Source organism: Pleurodeles waltl, chromosome 12 (assembly GCF_031143425.1).
Source record: "Pleurodeles waltl isolate 20211129_DDA chromosome 12, aPleWal1.hap1.20221129, whole genome shotgun sequence".
NCBI lineage: Eukaryota > Metazoa > Chordata > Amphibia > Caudata > Salamandridae > Pleurodeles > Pleurodeles waltl.
In genome coordinates, this window is record NC_090451.1 from 306,904,590 (window position 1) to 306,922,196 (window position 17,607).

A 17,607-nucleotide genomic window follows, 5' to 3' on the forward strand; every position below is an offset into this window, starting at 1 on the left:
GCAAACTCCTACTATTTTTTCACTGTACATGTTCAGTATAGAATGAACATAGTGTACTTTTACACTACAAGCTTTGGAGAAGGTTCATTGTGTCTAGTCCTGATGAAGTCTCAAGGCGCAAAACATGTTGACTTTTTGTAGTGGTTAAAGTAATTCTGCTTTTTCTCCTCATTCCGTAGAGTGTGGGACCATTATTCCCATTCCACTCTGCATGTTTTTTTTTTTTTTTTTTTTAAATCTTGACCGGCTCCTTTCTCGCCTAATTAATTTTGTTCCTCAAGGAGGTGACTGAGCCAATTTTTTGTTATGTATTTCTCTCTCCAGCTGTCTCTCTTTTTTCTGAAAATTCATTTTCATTCTTTGGTACAGACAAGTACAAAAGATCTCCGGCAAAGAGGCCCTCTTGAGGGGCCCGTCAGACATTGCAGTGCCGGTCTGACGTGGAGCAAGCCCAAATGATGAAACGGGAAGGCCCATGCTTCTAAATTTACATGTACCTGAGAGACCTGTTTTTTCGTTTTTCTATTTAGAACAGTGTAACTTATTTTTGTAATATTACGATTAAGGAGAGTGTACACTGGATGAGTTAATATCCCTGTCCCCTCTTTTGATTTTAATAATTTCATAGCCTGACATGGCTTGGGCGGATGCCAGTTCGGGATTTGACAGAGGTGTTGGGGCATGAACCGCCATGTTTCGTGTTACAGTGTGAAAGTCTGTACCAGAGTCAGTACAGGACTGACAGTAGGTTTCAAGACGGGTAGACAGTGCTGAGGGAGTATGCATTAACAGTAACACAACAGACTTCCAGCGGTTCCTTGGAACCCAAACGGTGCCAGAGGGAGGCAAAAAAAATCACGCTGAATATGTGTAGCATGGTCTGTTTCAAGGTGTCAATCTGATGCAGGGTAGACAACAGTCCAGGAAACCCGAGGTGTATTAGGATCAGCTGAGAAACTAACTCAGTGACTGGTTACCATGGTGGAGTAAGACTTGAATATTAACACACTTGGGCCCTTTCATTAGAGTCAGAGCTTCGAGATGAGGTTACCTTGCTTCACACTGGAAGTGGAATGGCCTCTTGAATGGGGCCAAGAACATGATGATTTCTGTGGTTGCGAACTGAAGTGGGACCTACGTGAAGACGGCAACTACTTTGCATACTCAAATGTGTACACCTGTGCCTCCCAGTCTCAAATCTCCTTCAGAAGCATGAGTATGCACTTATCGCACAACTTAAGAGTTATGTCTAGAGCCCAGGCACCAAAGACAACTCGAGCAGATCTGTGATCAACATCTGTTTCCTGCAGGTCCACTTGGCCTGAATCCAGTCATTTGTGATGGGACTTCGTTCCATCGCACTCTTTGAAATCGTTTTAGAAGTTGTGGGAAAAATTACATTCAAGAGCTGAGCTTTAGAATTGGAATATCAAGACAAGGTTCTCCCCAGTGTCTGAGGATGCCCTGCGCCATCTCGGGATGTGGTTGCCATTAGTGGTCTGCCAAATGAAGTCTGCGGACCATGTCGGCTCCGGAAGGACCGGCCAGGTGGATCAGGATACGGCAGATGCTCTGACACTTCAAGTCCAGAGCCTCCTTGAACAGGAACCAGGACCACACTTTCAATGTTTGTTGCAATACATATGGTGGTGATGTTATTCATACAAACCTGCACCAGCCCTCTGATGGACAAAAAGAAAGCTTTTAAGGCCAACTTAATGGCTTGTATCTCCATCAATTTGTTTTGGAACCGGGCTTCCATCGATGACCAGAGTCATGTGATGTCAACCTCTAGCAGATGACCTCCTCAACCCAGCAGTGATATGTCTGTCACCCCTGGGTGGATAAAAAGGAGAGGGGGATGGCACTGGTCCTACTTTGGTTGAGTAAAAACCACTGAGATTATGTGCACTCTTCTTTAGAATAAGAATGGTAACCAAAATGTTTCCATGTTGCTAGGCCCACAGGAACTTCAGATTCAACTGTAGAGCCCAAATATGCCACCTAGTGTAGTTGACAAGGAGAATGCAGGAAGCTCAATGGTCAGGAAGCCTCAGAGCTTCTCTCAGTGTAATCCAGAATTGAGGCTTAAGTGTTGGGATCCCAATCCCAATTAATGCAACCACTGCAATGAAGGGACGGCTCTGAACAGTACGTTATGCAGGACAGACCCAATGAAAGGAAGCCTCTGTGAAGGTGCAGAGCTTGACTTTGCCTCAATGGTTTGCTGTTATTTGGAGGTGGACTACCAGTGACTGGCAAACTAGCCTTCAAAAGCCAGTCATTTAGGCAAGAGAAAACTGGTATCTTCAACGAAAGTGGGTAGCTATGCCTTTTTTGAACACCAGGCGGGCAATGTTGAGTCCAAAGGGGAGCACAGTAAACTGAAAATGCTCCTGGTCTACCCTGAATGGCAGGCAATGTCAGCAATACTGCAGGAGAGCTATATTTAAATATCCTGAAGGTCATTGGGCAGCATTCAGGTCTTGGGTTACGGTGAGACAGAATTTGGGTCAGCATGAGCATTTTAAATCTGTCCTTCCAGAGCAAGGCATTCAGAGGTGGAAGGTCAAAAATGGACTAAGGGCCATCAACCTTCTTTGGCACAAGGAAATAGAGAGATTATCCTATTTCCAAGTCTGCAACACTCTCAATAACTTCTTTAGAAACTAAATCTTGCACCTCTTGCAACAGAATGGATAAGTGTTCCCCTCGATATTTGCTGATGTAGGGGTGTGATTTGGTGGTGTAGAATGAAGGGGTAGTGCATAACCATACTGAATGACTGAAGGACTCATCTGTTGGATATGATGATCACCACCCTGGAATAAAGTGCATAATTAGCTCACACATTGTGGCTGTGCATCACCAATTTCAATTGGATTGGTGACTGTTGCCGCAGAGGAAGGTAAGTTGGATGACTGGTATCCCTGTTGATCTGCAGAGGTCATTGGCTACTGCCCTGTGACCCGAACACACCCCTAAATTCAGAATTTGGGGGTGACCCTGAACCCAGGACTTTAGATTCCTGATGACCTACAAAGAAGGACTGCTGACTTGAAAAACCCCACAGAGAAGAAGGAAGACAACAACTGCTTTGGCCCCAGCCCTACCAGCCTGTCTCCTATTTCAGAGAACCTGCACCACAGTGACGCATCCTGCAGGCCCAGCGAACTCTGTCGACTCAGAGGACTGCCCTGCACTCAGGAAGGATCAAGAACTACAGTGGACAGCGGACCTGTCCAACCAAGAAAGAAGAAACCATCTTTAAAGGGACTCCCACCTCACTCTAGGAGAGCAAGTCCCCAACACTCTGCACCCGAAGCCCCCGGCCCATGTCCAGAGAAACCAACTATTCAGAGAGGACCTCTAGGCAACTCCGATGACGTGTTCACCCTGGGCTGACCTCCCTGTACGACAATGACTGCAGAGGGAATCCAGAGGACCCCTCTGACTGCCCGGGACAAAGATATCCGAAGCCAGAAAGAAGCACTGCATCCACAGCCCCCAGGCCTGTGAGAAACCGACCACCGGTGCAGCAACGACAAGCAGGCAGCCCTCACCCTTGCCTAGTCGGGGGCTTGCCTGAGAGGCCCCCCTGTGCCTGCCTGCAGCGCCTAAGTGACCCCCGGGTCCCTCCATAGAGTTCTATTGAGAACCCAATGCCCTGTTGGCACACTGCACCCCGTCGCCCCCCTGCCGCTGAGGGTGTGGTTTTTGTGCCTACTTGGGGCCCCTCCATTACTCCTCCAAACCCTCCTGGTCTGCCCTCTGAGAATGCGGGTACTTACCTGCCAGCAGACTGGATCCGGAGTACCCCCTATCGCCAAAGGCGCTCCCACATTATTTTGGCTCCTGTTTGACCTCTGCACCTGACCGGCCCTGTGTTGTTGGGTGTTTGGGGTTGCCTTGAACCCCTAACGGTGGACTACCTTTGCCCAGGAGATTGAACCCGTAAGTGTGGTACTTACCTCCGAAAGTGTATTGTACTTATCTCCCCCAGGAACTGTTGAAAATTGCACAGTGTCCACTTTTAAAATAGCTTTTTGCCATTTTAAGGAAAACTGTGTACAATATTGAATCTATTCAAAGTCTCAACTATTATTATGCAAAGTACCTTTCATTTCACGTACTTACCTGCTAAATGAATCTTGTGGTTCTAAAATGAAAATGTCACTTACCCAGTGTACATCTGTTCGTGGCATCAGTCGCAGTAGATTCGCATGTTCTGCAATAGCTCGCCATCTGGTGTTGGGCCGGAGTGTTACAAGTTGTTTTTCTTCGAAGAAGTCTTTCGAGTCACGGGACCGAGTGACTCCTCCTTTTGTCTCCATTGCGCATGGGCGTCGACTCCATCTTCGATTGTTTTTCCCCGCAGAGGGTGAGGTAGGAGTTGATTTGTAGTAATAGTGCCCATGCAATGGAGTGACTAAGTATGCACTTATTTAAGGTTGAGATGATACATATATAAATAATTGAAGGTAACTTCCAAACTGCTACAGGCTCCCGGGGAGGCGGGTGGGCACATGCGAATCTACTGCGACTGATGCCACGAACAGATGTACACTGGGTAAGTGACATTTTCAGTTCGATGGCATCTGTCGCTGTAGATACGCATGTTCTGCATAGACTAGTAAGCAGTTATTTCCCCAAAAGCGGTGGATCAGCCTGTAGGAGTGGAAGTAGTGTGAAATAATGTTCTTAATACGGCTTGACCTACTGTGGCTTGTTGTGCGGATAACACGTCTACACAGTAGTGCTTGGTGAATGTGTGAGGCGTAGACCATGTGGCTGCCTTACATATTTCTTGCATTGGGATGTTTCCTAGAAAGGCCATGGTAGCACCTTTCTTTCTGGTTGAGTGTGCCCTTGGTGTAATGGGCAGCTGTCGTTTAGCTTTAAGGTAGCAGATTTGGATGCATTTAACTATCCATCTGGCTATACCTTGTTTTGATATTGGGTTTCCTGCATGAGGTTTTTGAAATGCAATAAATAGTTGTTTAGTCTTTCTGATGTTTTTTGTTCTGTCAATGTAATACATCAATGCTCTTTTGACATCTAATGTATGTAGTGCCCTTTCCGCTACGGTATCTGGCTGTGGAAAAAACACTGGAAGTTCCACTGTTTGATTTAGATGGAACGGTGAAATAACCTTTGGCAAAAATTTAGGATTGGTCCTTAGGACGACTTTATTTTTGTGTAGTTGTATAAAAGGTTCCTGTATTGTAAACGCCTGAATCTCGCTTACTCTTCTTAGGGAAGTAATGGCGATGAGAAATGCCACCTTCCAGGTTAGGAACTGTATGTCGCAGGAGTGCATGGGTTCAAAAGGTGGACCCATAAGTCTAGTTAGGACAACATTTAGGTTCCATGAAGGAACAGGTGGTGTTCTTGGTGGTATAATTCTCCTAAGGCCCTCCATGAATGCTTTAATGACTGGTATCTTATATAGTGAAGTTGAATAGGTAGTCTGCAGGTATGCAGATATTGCTGCAAGGTGTATTTTAATGGAAGAGAAAGCCAGGTTAGATTTTTGTAAGTGAAGCAAGTAACCCACTACATGTTCTGGAGTTGTGTGTAATGGTTGTATTTGATTAATATGGCAGTAGCAAACAAACCTCTTCCATTTACTTGCATAGCAGTGCCTGGTGGATGGCCTTCTAGCTTGTTTTATGACTTCCATACATTCTTGGGTAAGTTGTAAGTGCCCGAATTCTAGGATTTCAGGAGCCAGATTGCTAGATTCAGCGATGCTGGATCTGGGTGTCTGATCTTTTGATTGTGCTGTGTCAACAGATCTGGCCTGTTGGGCAATTTGATGCAGGGTACTACTGATAGGTCTAGCAGCGTTGTGTACCAGGGTTGCCTTGCCCAAGTTGGTGCTATCAATATGAGTTTGAGTTTGCTTTGACTGAGTTTGTTTACCAGGTAAGGAAGGAGAGGGAGAGGAGGAAAAGCGTAAGCAAATATCCCTGACCAGTTCATCCATAGGGCATTGCCTTGGGATTGTTCGTGTGGGTATCTGGATGCGAAGTTTTGGCATTTTGCGTTCTCCCTTGTCGCAAACAAGTCTATCTGAGGTGTTCCCCAGAGTTTGAAATAAGTGTTCAGAATTTGGGGGTGAATCTCCCATTCGTGGACCTGTTGGTGATCTCGAGAGAGATTGTCTGCGAGTTGATTTTGGATCCCTGGTATAAATTGTGCTATTAGGCGAATTTGGTTGTGAATTGCCCAACGCCAAATCTTTTGTGCTAGCAGGCTTAACTGCGTGGAGTGCGTTCCCCCCTGCTTGTTTAGATAATACATTGTTGTCATGTTGTCTGTTTTGACGAGAATGTATTTGTGAACTATTATTGGTTGGAAAGCTTTTAGTGCTTGAAAAACTGCTAGAAGTTCTAGGTGATTGATATGCAGTTTTGATTGATGTACGTTCCATTGTCCTTGTATGCTGTGTTGATCGAGGTGTGCTCCCCACCCTGTCATGGAAGCATCTGTTGTTATTACGTATTGTGGCACTGGGTCTTGGAAAGGCCGCCCCTGGTTTAAATTTATGTTGTTCCACCACAGAAGCGAGAGGTAAGTTTGGCGGTCTATTAACACCAGATCTAGAAGGTGACCCTGTGCTTGAGACCACTGTGATGCTAGGCATTGTTGTAAGGGCCTCATGTGCAGTCTTGCGTTTGGGACAATGGCTATGCATGAAGACATCATGCCTAGGAGTTGTAATACCATCTTTGCTTGTATCTTTTGTGTTGGATACATGCGTTGTATGATGGTGTTGAAATTTCGAATTCTTTGTGGACTTGGAGTGGCTACTCCCTTTGATGTGTCTATTATGGCTCCTAGGTATTGTTGTACCTTGCGCGGCAGAATGTTGGATTTTGTAAAGTTGACGGTGAACCCGAGTTTGAAGAGGGTTTGTATGATCTGATTTGTGTGATTTGAGCACTCTATGAACGAATGGGCCTTGATTAGACAGTCGTCCAAATATGGGAACACATGTATTTGCTGCCTTCTTATGTGTGCAGCGACTACCGCTAGGCATTTGGTAAAGACTCTTGGTGCGGTTGTTAATCCGAAAGGCAGTACCTTGAATTGGTAATGTATTCCTTTGAATACAAACCTTAGGTATTTCCTGTGCGATGGGTGTATTGGTATATGGAAATAAGCGTCCTTGAGGTCTAAAGTTGCCATGTAGTCGTGTAGTTTTAGCAATGGCAATACTTCTTGTAGTGTGACCATGTGGAAGTGGTCCGATTTGATGAAAGTGTTCACTACTCTGAGGTCTAGGATTGGTCTCAGCGTTTTGTCCTTCTTTGGTATCAGAAAGTACAGTGAGTAAACTCCTGTGTTTATTTGTGTGTTTGGCACTAATTTGATTGCATTCTTTTGCAATAGTGCCTGCACTTCTATCTCCAGGAGATTGGAATGGTGTGTTGTTAAATTTTGTGCTTTTGGTGGTATGTTTGGAGGGAATTGTAGAAATTCTATGCAATAACCATGCTGGATAATTGCTAGAACCCAAGTGTCTGTAGTGATTTCCTCCCATGCTTTGTAATAATGACCTATTCTTCACCCCACTGGTGTTGTGTGGAGGGGGTGAGTGACATGTGAGTCACTGTTTAGTAGTAGGGGTTTTGGGGCTTTGAAATCTTCCTCTATTTCTAGGGAATTGCCCTCCTTTATATTGTCCCCGAAAACCTCCTCTATACTGTCCCTGGTAACTGGACGGTGTTGCTTGTGAGGTGCTGGCTTGTGTGCTCTGACCCCGAAACCCCCCTCGAAAGGGCGTTTTACGGAATGTGCTGTAATTCCCTCTGCTCTGCGGGGAGTAGAGTGCGCCCATGGCTTTGGCAGTGTCCGTATCTTTTTTGAGTTTCTCAATCGCTGTGTCCACTTCTGGACCGAACAGTTCTTTTTCATTAAAAGGCATATTGAGAACTGCTTGTTGAATCTCTGGTTTAAATCCAGACGTTCGGAGCCATGCATGCCTTCTGATAGTTACAGATGTATTAATTGTCCGTGCAGCTGTATCTGCAGCGTCCATGGAGGAGCGGATCTGGTTGTTGGAAATGGCCTGTCCCTCCTCAACCACTTGTTTTGCCCTATTTTGTAAGTCCTTGGGCAGATGTTCAATGAGATGTTGCATCTCGTCCCAGTGGGCTCTGTCATAGCGCGCAAGTAGTGCCTGGGAGTTCGCGATGCGCCACTGGTTTGCAGCTTGTGCTGCGACTCTTTTACCAGCTGCATCGAACTTGCGGCTTTCTTTATCTGGGGGTGGTGCATCTCCAGATGTGTGAGAGTTGGCCCTCTTCCTAGCTGCTCCTACAACGACAGAGTCTGGTGGCAGCTGTGTAGTGATGAAAACCGGGTCTGTAGGAGGCGCCTTATACTTTTTTTCCACCCTTGGTGTGATTGCCCTACTTTTGACCGGCTCCTTAAAGATGTCTTTTGCGTGCCGGAGCATACCAGGGAGCATAGGCAGGCTTTGGTACGAGCTGTGGGTGGAGGAGAGTGTGTTGAATAAAAAATCATCCTCGACCTGTTCTGAGTGGAGGCTTACGTTGTGGAATTGTGCTGCTCTAGCCACCACTTGAGAATACGCGGTGCTGTCCTCTGGTGGAGATGGCTTTGTAGGGTATGCCTCTGGACTATTATCTGACACTGGGGCGTCGTATAGGTCCCATGCGTCCTGATCTTGGTCACCCTGGCTCATGGTGGTGTGAGCTGGGGAGAGTGATGGAGTTTGTGCTGGTGAGACGTTAATCACGGGCTGAGGAGAGGGTGGTGGGGTAACTCTTTTCACCACTTTTGGTTGTGGTGTCTGTTCAGTCTGGAACTCCAACCTTCTCTTTCTCCTAATAGGGGGAAGGGTGCTTATTTTTCCTGTCCCCTGCTGTATGAAGATACGCTTTTGCGTATGGTCCACATCAGTTGCTTGTAGCTCTTCCTCAAACCTATGCTTTTGCATTTGGGAGGTTAGCGAGTGCTCTTCTGTATAAGAGCCTGGAGCTGGGTCGCTTGCAGTTTGTTTCAGCATCGAAACCTTGTCTGCGTGTTTTTTCGGCTCCGAGGTGACTTTTTTCTTTTTCGGGGCCGAAACCTCTCGGCGTCGATCTGCTTCGGTGCCGCTGTCTCGGCGTCGAGCCGTGTCCACACCGGCATCTCGGTGTCGAGGCTTGTCTCCAGCACTTTCTCGGTCCCGAGAAGGCTGCGTGCCGGTGTCTCGACCGGAGTCGGACGACCTCGGCACTGTTTGGGCCTTTTTCGGTGCCGACGGTCGGTCACCGAATTTATGGGTGGAGCCATGGCCGGATGGCAGTGGCGTCCCCTGGGCCTTGTAAATGTGTCTCTGTGTGGTTTTCGACGTCTTACTCACGGTTTGTGTATCGTCGAATCCTTCGGAGTCTGAGTCTTGGATCGAGAAGGTACCTTCCTCTTCCTGTTCCTCGAACTCCTGTTGGGCTGTCGGTGCGGACGCCATCTGAAGTCTTCTGGCTCGACGGTCTCGGAGTGTTTTTCGGGACCGGAACGCACGACAGGCCTCGCAGGTGTCTTCGCTGTGCTCAGGTGACAGGCACAGGTTGCAGACCAAGTGTTGGTCTGTGTAGGGGTATTTATTGTGGCATTTGGGGCAGTAACGGAACGGGGTCCGTTCCATCGGCGTTCTTCAGCACGCGGTCGGGCCGACCAGGCCCCGACGGGGGATCGAAAAACTACCCCGAAGGGCACCGGAGCTCTTCGATCTTCGATGCGGTGTGGAATCTAAGTACGCCGATCCCGAACGCAACAATACCGACGAAAATCTTCCGAAATTAGCTAATTTTCCGTTCCGAAACTCGGAGCGACAGGAACACGTCCGAACCCGATGGCGGAAAAAAAACAATCGAAGATGGAGTCGACGCCCATGCGCAATGGAGACAAAAGGAGGAGTCACTCGGTCCCGTGACTCGAAAGACTTCTTCGAAGAAAAACAACTTGTAACACTCCGGCCCAACACCAGATGGCGAGCTATTGCAGAACATGCGTATCTACAGCGACAGATGCCATCGAACATAAATTAACAAAATAATATTTTTCTATATAAAAAGCTATTGGTCTGGAGTTTAAGTCATTGAGTGTGTGTTTTCACTTATTGCTTGTGTATGTACAACCAATGCTTAACACTGCCCTCTGATAAGCCTAACTGCTTGCCCACACTACCACATATAGAGCATTAGTATTATCTAGTATTGCCTCTGTCAAGCCTCTTGGGGAACCCCTGGACTCTGTGCACACTATATCTCATTTTGATATAGTATATACAGAGCCAGCTTCCTGCAGCTATCCTCCCCCAAAACAAGATGGAGGTTTCTGCAAGGAGGGGTTCCTTAACGATTTTGTTGGCATGACGAAGCATGCCAAGGAGCATGGGGAGGAAATGGATATCCTTAGGTGTTGATGTTAGGGTACCAAATAAAAAGTCTTGGTCAATGAGGTCCCTGTGAATCTCGACACCGTGAAAAGTGGACTATCTCATGCTGGTAGGAGGAAGAACCTCTTGGTGTGAGGATCGTGCGGAGTACAGATCTGTGTCTGTGGATAACATGTGATCAAGGTCATATGTATCGCACAGATCTGGGACCTGTTGTGTTCCATCAAAATCACCCCTGTGAATAGCGGGGAACCTTGTAGTGTGAAATCTCCTACAGTGGAGATGCAGATGAATAAGGGGGTAGAGGAGAAGCAGGTGTTGGAGAAGAGGAGGAGGAAGAGGCTTGTGTATAGTGGTAGCCTTGTCCGTTGGCCCTCTTTGGAGGGGATGTGTTCAGGTTCTCCTGAAAAGTAGGTTTGTATTTCAAAGTAAAAGGGAGAAGCAATGATGCACCCTGTACACTCCTGGATGTGGAGTTGGCGCTGACAAGCGTCCATGGTCTCCAAAATAGGTTCCACAGGGGAAGGTGTGGCTGAGGACTGACGAGAGTCTTTAAGCTTCGAAGAGGTGGAGTCCCTGGATTTTTAGGCCAAAGCTTTCGGTTGGTGCTGAAGCGAGGGTGGAAGTTGGCCTTGAAGCCGAAGCTGTCGGTGCCGAGGTTCAAATCAAAAGGGCCACAACGTCTCTGCCCGAAGAAAAGGAGGTCGATGCCAAAGACAGTGTCTTGGCAGGTTTCAGTGCTAAGCCAGAGGGTGGGGCATCCAAGCCTGGTTTGAGGAGCAGGCCATGACTTGGTGGGAGTTACGGTCCAGCCATCTCAGTAACAGGCTTTTTGGAAGACTTGACGGGGCCAGGAGGGGCCACTCTACTCACAGGTTGTGCTAATATCACCTCATGGCTTTTGATCTCCAACTGAATGCCGGAGTCAGAGTCCTGGATGGAAAAAGCCTCTTCTTGTTCGGGTTCCTCCTGGGTGTGCTCCTCCTCGAAGATGTCCGGAGTGTCTTCTGGGGTCTTATGCACCAACTCTAGTTGACAAGTCCTCCCAGTCCGGAAGTGTCTTTTATGACTGGAAAGATCTACAGGCTTCACAGGTGGCTTCTTGATGGTCCGGGGAGTGACACACCAGATGTCGGTTGATGTGCGGGAATTTAGAGTGGCAAAGAGAACAGAATCAAAATAGCATTTGTTCCATCAGCACGGCCTGCTGGTCGGTGCCACGTAGTGAGGTAGGCTCGAAAGGGCGTTTGAGATAGTAGAAAAGAACAATCAAAAACAATACCGTTAATTTTAGGACAGACAGAAGAAAAAGGTAATGAAAATGGAGCAAAAAGAGAAAGGTGCTCAGAGATATACGTCCGGACCAGATGGTGGAGAGAAAACAATCCAACAAAGGAGTCGATGCTATTGCGCAATATCACCGAAAAGGAGCAGTCACACATGCCATTGAACATACATTTGTTAAGATGATTGCCAGGGACAATATAATCATTCTTCAACAGTCTTCTGAGGGAGGTCTCTAACCCTCACCACTGCTTCAGGTCATTTATGGGACCTTCACCTACTAGAAGGCACCAAAGATGTTTCCCAACCACATGTGACAGTTACAAAATCTCTAGACTTAGACATACATATGCCTGTTCAACAGTTGGGATCAATTCAAATGGATACCAAGATGTTTGAAAGTTGAATCTGCTCATAGAAATGATAAAGCAATAAGCAACTTATTTTTTCAAACAAACATGGACAGTTTACTTACGTGGTTTGCAGCTTTATTTCGGTTCATAAACAGGATGTCAATGCCCTCCACATTCTTCCTCCTTCCTCTTCTCTTCTTAATTATGGGCCGGCTGTCTAATATAGTTCCATTAACATTTCCTGTTAATGGACTGGTGGTATCTGGTCAAAATATTGAAGCAAAATTAAGGAAGCAAAGTATGTTTAACCAATGTAATCTTTAATTTACAATTTGCTATGGCTAATGATTCTCATCATACTGCAAGGCAGCAGACATCTACAGAATTGCTCACTATAAACAAAGAGAAGTAATTTAACCCACATGTTCACACACATACACTGTTCCCTTTACAATACTTGCCTTCAGAAGAAGGAACTATGCCCTCCAATTATTTTTCTTGTATTTTAAGCAGGGACAAAGATGACTAGCTGCAAGAAAGTCACTCTTTTTTGGCATGTTACGCCCACTTTTTGCCTGTTGCCAGTTTGCTTAGACTGTTGTCACTGGGATCCTTCTAACCAGGACCCCAGTGTTTGTGCTCTCTCCTCTAAATTTGGTTGTCTTGGTACCATTCACACCCCACAATTGGCATACTCATGTAAGTCCCTAGTATAAGGTACATAGATACCCAAAGCACTGGTACACCAGGGATCCCCCATGGGCTGCAGCATGTAATATGCCACCCATGGGAGCCCATGCAAACTATGTCAGCAGGCCTGCCATTAGCAGCCTGTGTGAAAAGGTGCATGCACTGTTTCACTCCTGGTCACTACACCAGATCTCTGTAAGTCAACCCTATGGTAGGGCCTTCCAGCTTTAAGGGCGGGTGCAGGTCCCTGTGTGTGTGAGCACCCCTGCATGAGAAGAGGTGCCCCTACGAACTCCATTTCAAATTCACTGGACTTCATGCAGTGAAGCCACTTTAGCTATCTACTGGCCACAGTCCAAACCTAGGCATGTTTAGTATCAAAGATGTCCGAATCATATCCCAGTACTGATGCCAGAATTGGTGGTATAACTCCATGCACTCTGGGGGCTCCTTAGAGGACCTCCCCATTATTGCTCCGACTGGTCTTCCAGGTTCTGCGAGCAGCCCATGCTGCTGCAGCTCCCCCCCCCCCCCCCCCCTTACCCCCTCCCTCCAGCCAGGACTTTGGCCACCAGCTGCTTGCAGGAGAAGGCAGAACAAAGGATTTCCTATGGTAGAGGGGCGCAACCTCCTCTCCCTTGGAAATAGGTGGTACAAGGCTGGGGAGGGGTAGCCTCCCCAAGCACCTGGATTGCTTTGAATGGCAGATTTAGTGCCCTTGAAGCATAATCTGGTTTGCAACAGTCCAGGGACCACCGGTCTCTGCTCTGCTGCAAAACTACACAAAGGCCCCTCCCCTATCCAACACCACCCCAGGTGTGGTGCCCAGAGCTCCTCTAAGTGGCCACTTGATTCTGCCATCTTGAAACTAAGATGGGCAGAGGCCCCTGGGAGCATCTGAGTGGTCAGGTTAGGCAGATGACATCAGTGACCCCTCTGATAGTTGGTCACCTTGAAAAGTGACCAAGCCCCTTTTTGGCCATCAAGGGCTCCCTTGTGGGTAGGTCACCAGATTCAGCGTGCAAGAATCCACCAGGCACGGGTGGCTACTCTATAAGGGCAGAGGAGCATCGCCCCGCGCAGTGGCAAACCTTTTCCCAAAAAACTATTATATTCTGTGTTTATGATTGTTTTTCGGGAAAAGGGGCGGTGCCACAGGGGTTATGAGCAATGAGGGAAGTGCACAGCTCTCCCCCTCAGAGAGCATGTGTGTTTGGCTGGCTGTCTCAGGCTGGCCAAACACATGCGCATAGGGTTCACTCAGAGAGCCTGTACAGTCTCCCAGTCTGCCTGGGAGGGCTGGGCGCTTCCAGACGATCCTAACTCTATTCTAAGCACCGCCGGGATTAGCGCAGGGGAAGCTGGGAGCCTGTGCCTGCCTGCAGCAAGGAGACGGAGGAGCGGAGCAGCACGCGGCAATAAAGTAAGTGTTTTTTTCCTTTTACTTTTTTTAAACTTAATTTAATTGTTCTCCCACCTGTGCGCGTTGCTCCGCCCCTTATGCTTAGCGTGAGCTGCTACTGCCACCAGCAGGACTCTTCTGCAACAACTTCCTCTGCTCCTGGCTACTAGAACCTCTGCTGAACTACACAGGAACCAAACCTGTCTGCAACATTGTTTCTGTGCTCCTGTCAGCACTGTGCAAAATCTCCACAGCTGTGCATCCTCTAGGGTCGGAAGACTTCAGCTGCACCAAAGAAGCAAGAAGGAATGTTCCTTGGAGTGAAGGAGTCACTCCTCTGCATCTGCAGGCAACTAAGGAAAACATGTCTGGCTGCTGTGATCTGCTGTCTTCTGGATCTGCGAAGATTCTCTAACACAGGTTGTGGTTCTGAGGGGTCCTCTGTCTCTTCTGTCCAACTAGGGAATCGGTGAGCCTTTGCCTCTTCCTCCAGGATGGAATCCCTGTGCACCTACACTGTTGCAGCAACAAAGGCTTGTTGACTCCTGCTCTGAGGGATCTTCAGGCTCCAAGTAGCCCCTCCCCCCACTTGACCTCTGCAAAGACAGTCTCCTCTCTGTTGCTCCAGTGACACAGTACTCCTCTTCAGGTGTTCTACCTGGGCCTCACTGCAACTTATTCTGCCTGCTGCCAGTGGGTTGCTCCTGGGGGCTCCGACTGCTTCTGCTGGCTCTCCGGTCTTCTTGGGGTCAATCCGGACTCTCCTCCAAGTGTCGAGTCCCCAGGATCTTGCAGGTCCCTCCCCAGCGCTGCAAATCCTCTTCAGCTCCAAATTGCATTTACTTGTTGGTGGTCCTCCTGACCACTGAACGATCAGTATTCCGGCGACCGTTGAGGGACAACTCCTACTTCAGGGACTCCTCTGAAGCTCCTGGACTCCGCAGCTGGTCTTTACCCATCACCGTCGTCCCAGATCTTTACCCACAGAAGGGTGGGCATTGCCTCCTGCCCCACCGGGACACTCCTGTGTAGACTGGACTTTGTCCCTTTCTTTTACAGGTCCTCTTCATCTGGAATCCACCGCTGGGTTCCACCGGTCTGGTCCTGTTCTTGCAGTGTTTCAATTCTAAGTCCCCATGTTAACCAATGGGACAGCCAGGTAACTTACCTCTGCTCTCCTGGTCACTGGGGGTCTTCTAGATACTCACCTCTTGGGGTTACATACTCTCCCAGCCCTTGGATAACTACTCCATATCCTCTGAAGGGGGACCCATTCACGCATTCCACTATTTCAGTATATGGTTTGGCCCCTCTACAGGGCCCTTGCTATTTCTAATGTTTTTATGCTAATTCTTAGTATTTATCTGTGTATATTCGGTGTGCTCTTACCTCCAATGAGGGGATATTGGCTATAGTATTCTAGTTCAGTGTTACTATAATAAACTACCTTGAACATTGTGGTTCTTTTCATGTGTGATAAGTTACTATGGGATTACTTTGGTATTGCAAGTACTTCACACTCCTCCTAGATAAGTCTTGGCTGCTCACCACAGCTACCACTAGAGAGCCATGGCTTCCTAGACAATGTAACACTTACTAATCAGGGTTGCCAGGACCAAGTATAAGGTGCCAACACCATAGGTGTCTACCACACACCAGGCCAGCTACCTACACTAGCCCACAGATAGAGCGGTGAAATGTAGCATGACAAATACATATATACATACCTACACTTACAAAAGTTTTGTGTTTTATAATGCTTTTACTAGTTGCAACTTTGGCAGTGTTTTTTCCATTTTAACATATGACTAATAGAGAGTCTTTGTGATCAATGTTTTTGTGTCAGCAAGACTGGACACTGAAGTCCTTTTAAAGAAAGTCTTGTAAGTTTAGTTCAGATGTGGTCTGCTCCCATCAGAGATGCATGCTCTCATTTATTAAGGTCCATGACAGATCTGATGGCTGCATTTTCTGCTCTTTGGAGTTGATCTGTGCGGAAACAAGCTTTTTCAGTTTTTACCCAATTTTTGCCCCCATTGTGACTAGTAGGGACTGGTTTAATGGCTCTGAAATGCACTGAGTCCTGCTAATCAGGAACCGTGCGTGTGCGCTGACCCATAAAAATGTCGATCTACCCGGAGACATTGGGGCTTGTGGGGCAGACTCACAGAATACACTCCTTTGTGGCATAGTTCAGCCCTGTGCCACCTGGCCAATTTGGGAGGCGTTGCAAGGCGGGACTTGATAGGCATTTAGACCTTGAGGGATATCATGACAGACAGTGCTGAAGTCATTTCTGGAGCTCCGACTGGACTACCAACTACATCGTAGCCAATTTCATCGTTACCTATAGCTGCAACACGCCATAATGTCCTACATCAGGCACTCAGATGCTCTACAAGACTTTAACCCCTTGGACTGTATGCTCCTTGCGGCGACTTGCGGGAACATTAAATATCCACATTATACCGCTCCGTAATAATTCATGGGTCACATACACTTACAGCTCTCTGGCAGCCTTAGGAACAAGACCTTGGCCCATTAGACGATGATGATTGGTCAGAGGTGTTGCGGACATCTCAGGAGGCTGCCATTTCGGCCAGACTGCACCTTTTAAAATTTAAATATCTCCACAGGGCATATTACACTGGACGCTGACTGTGACGCATGGGGGTGGAAGAATCCTCAAAGTTCCTCAGATGAGACGAGGGGGAAGGCACATTCATAAACACTGTGTGAGACTGCTACTCACTGACCCATTTTTGGCAGAGAGTGACTGGCAGCATGTAGGAAAATGCCACTGTTGACATGGTCACCCCCCACTTTTTGCCAAGTGTTGATGCCAGCTTTGATTGGAAGTGTGCTGGGATCCTGTTAACCAGGCCCCAACATCAGTGTTCTTTCTCTAAAACTGTACCTTTGTTTCCACAATTGGCACAGCCCTGGCACACAGTTAAGTCCCTTGTAAAAGGTACCCCTGGTACCAAGGGCCCTGTGGCAAGAGAAGGTCCCTAAGTGCTGCAGTATGTATTGTGCCACCCTCAGGGACCCCTCACTCAGTACACTGCCTTGCAGCTTGTGTGAGCTAGTGGGAGAAAAGACAACAAACCACTGCCTGTGGCATAGGTAAGTCACCCCTCTAGCAGGCCTTACAGCCCTAAGGCAGGGTGCATTATACCACAGGTAAGGGTATGGTTGCGTGAACACCATGCCCCTACAGTGTCTAAGTCAATTCTTAGACATTATAAGTGCAGGGTAGCCATACTGAGTACAGGGTCTGGGAGTTTGTCAAAAACAAACTCCACAATTCCATAATGGCTACACTGAATACTGGGAGGTTTGGTATCAAACTTCTCAGCACAATAAACCCACACTGATGCCAGTGTGGGATTTATTGAAAAATGCACACAGAAGGCATCTTAGAGATGCCCCCTGTATGTTAGCCAAACTGCTACTGTAAGATT

The 17,607-nt window shown here is 47.5% G+C and overlaps 1 protein-coding gene across 8 annotated transcripts in view; it reads right to left on the reverse strand.

Moving 5' to 3' along the window:
- CHD9 (chromodomain helicase DNA binding protein 9) overlaps nucleotides 1-17,607 on the reverse strand; it is a 1,629,153-nt gene that overhangs the window by 212,340 nt on the left and 1,399,206 nt on the right. For all 8 annotated transcript variants that reach the window (XM_069216350.1, XM_069216347.1, XM_069216351.1 and 5 more), the window contains one exon: nucleotides 12,174-12,313. In XM_069216350.1, the coding sequence (XP_069072451.1) occupies nucleotides 12,174-12,313 (140 nt within the window). The remainder of the gene's footprint in view (nucleotides 1-12,173; nucleotides 12,314-17,607) is intronic.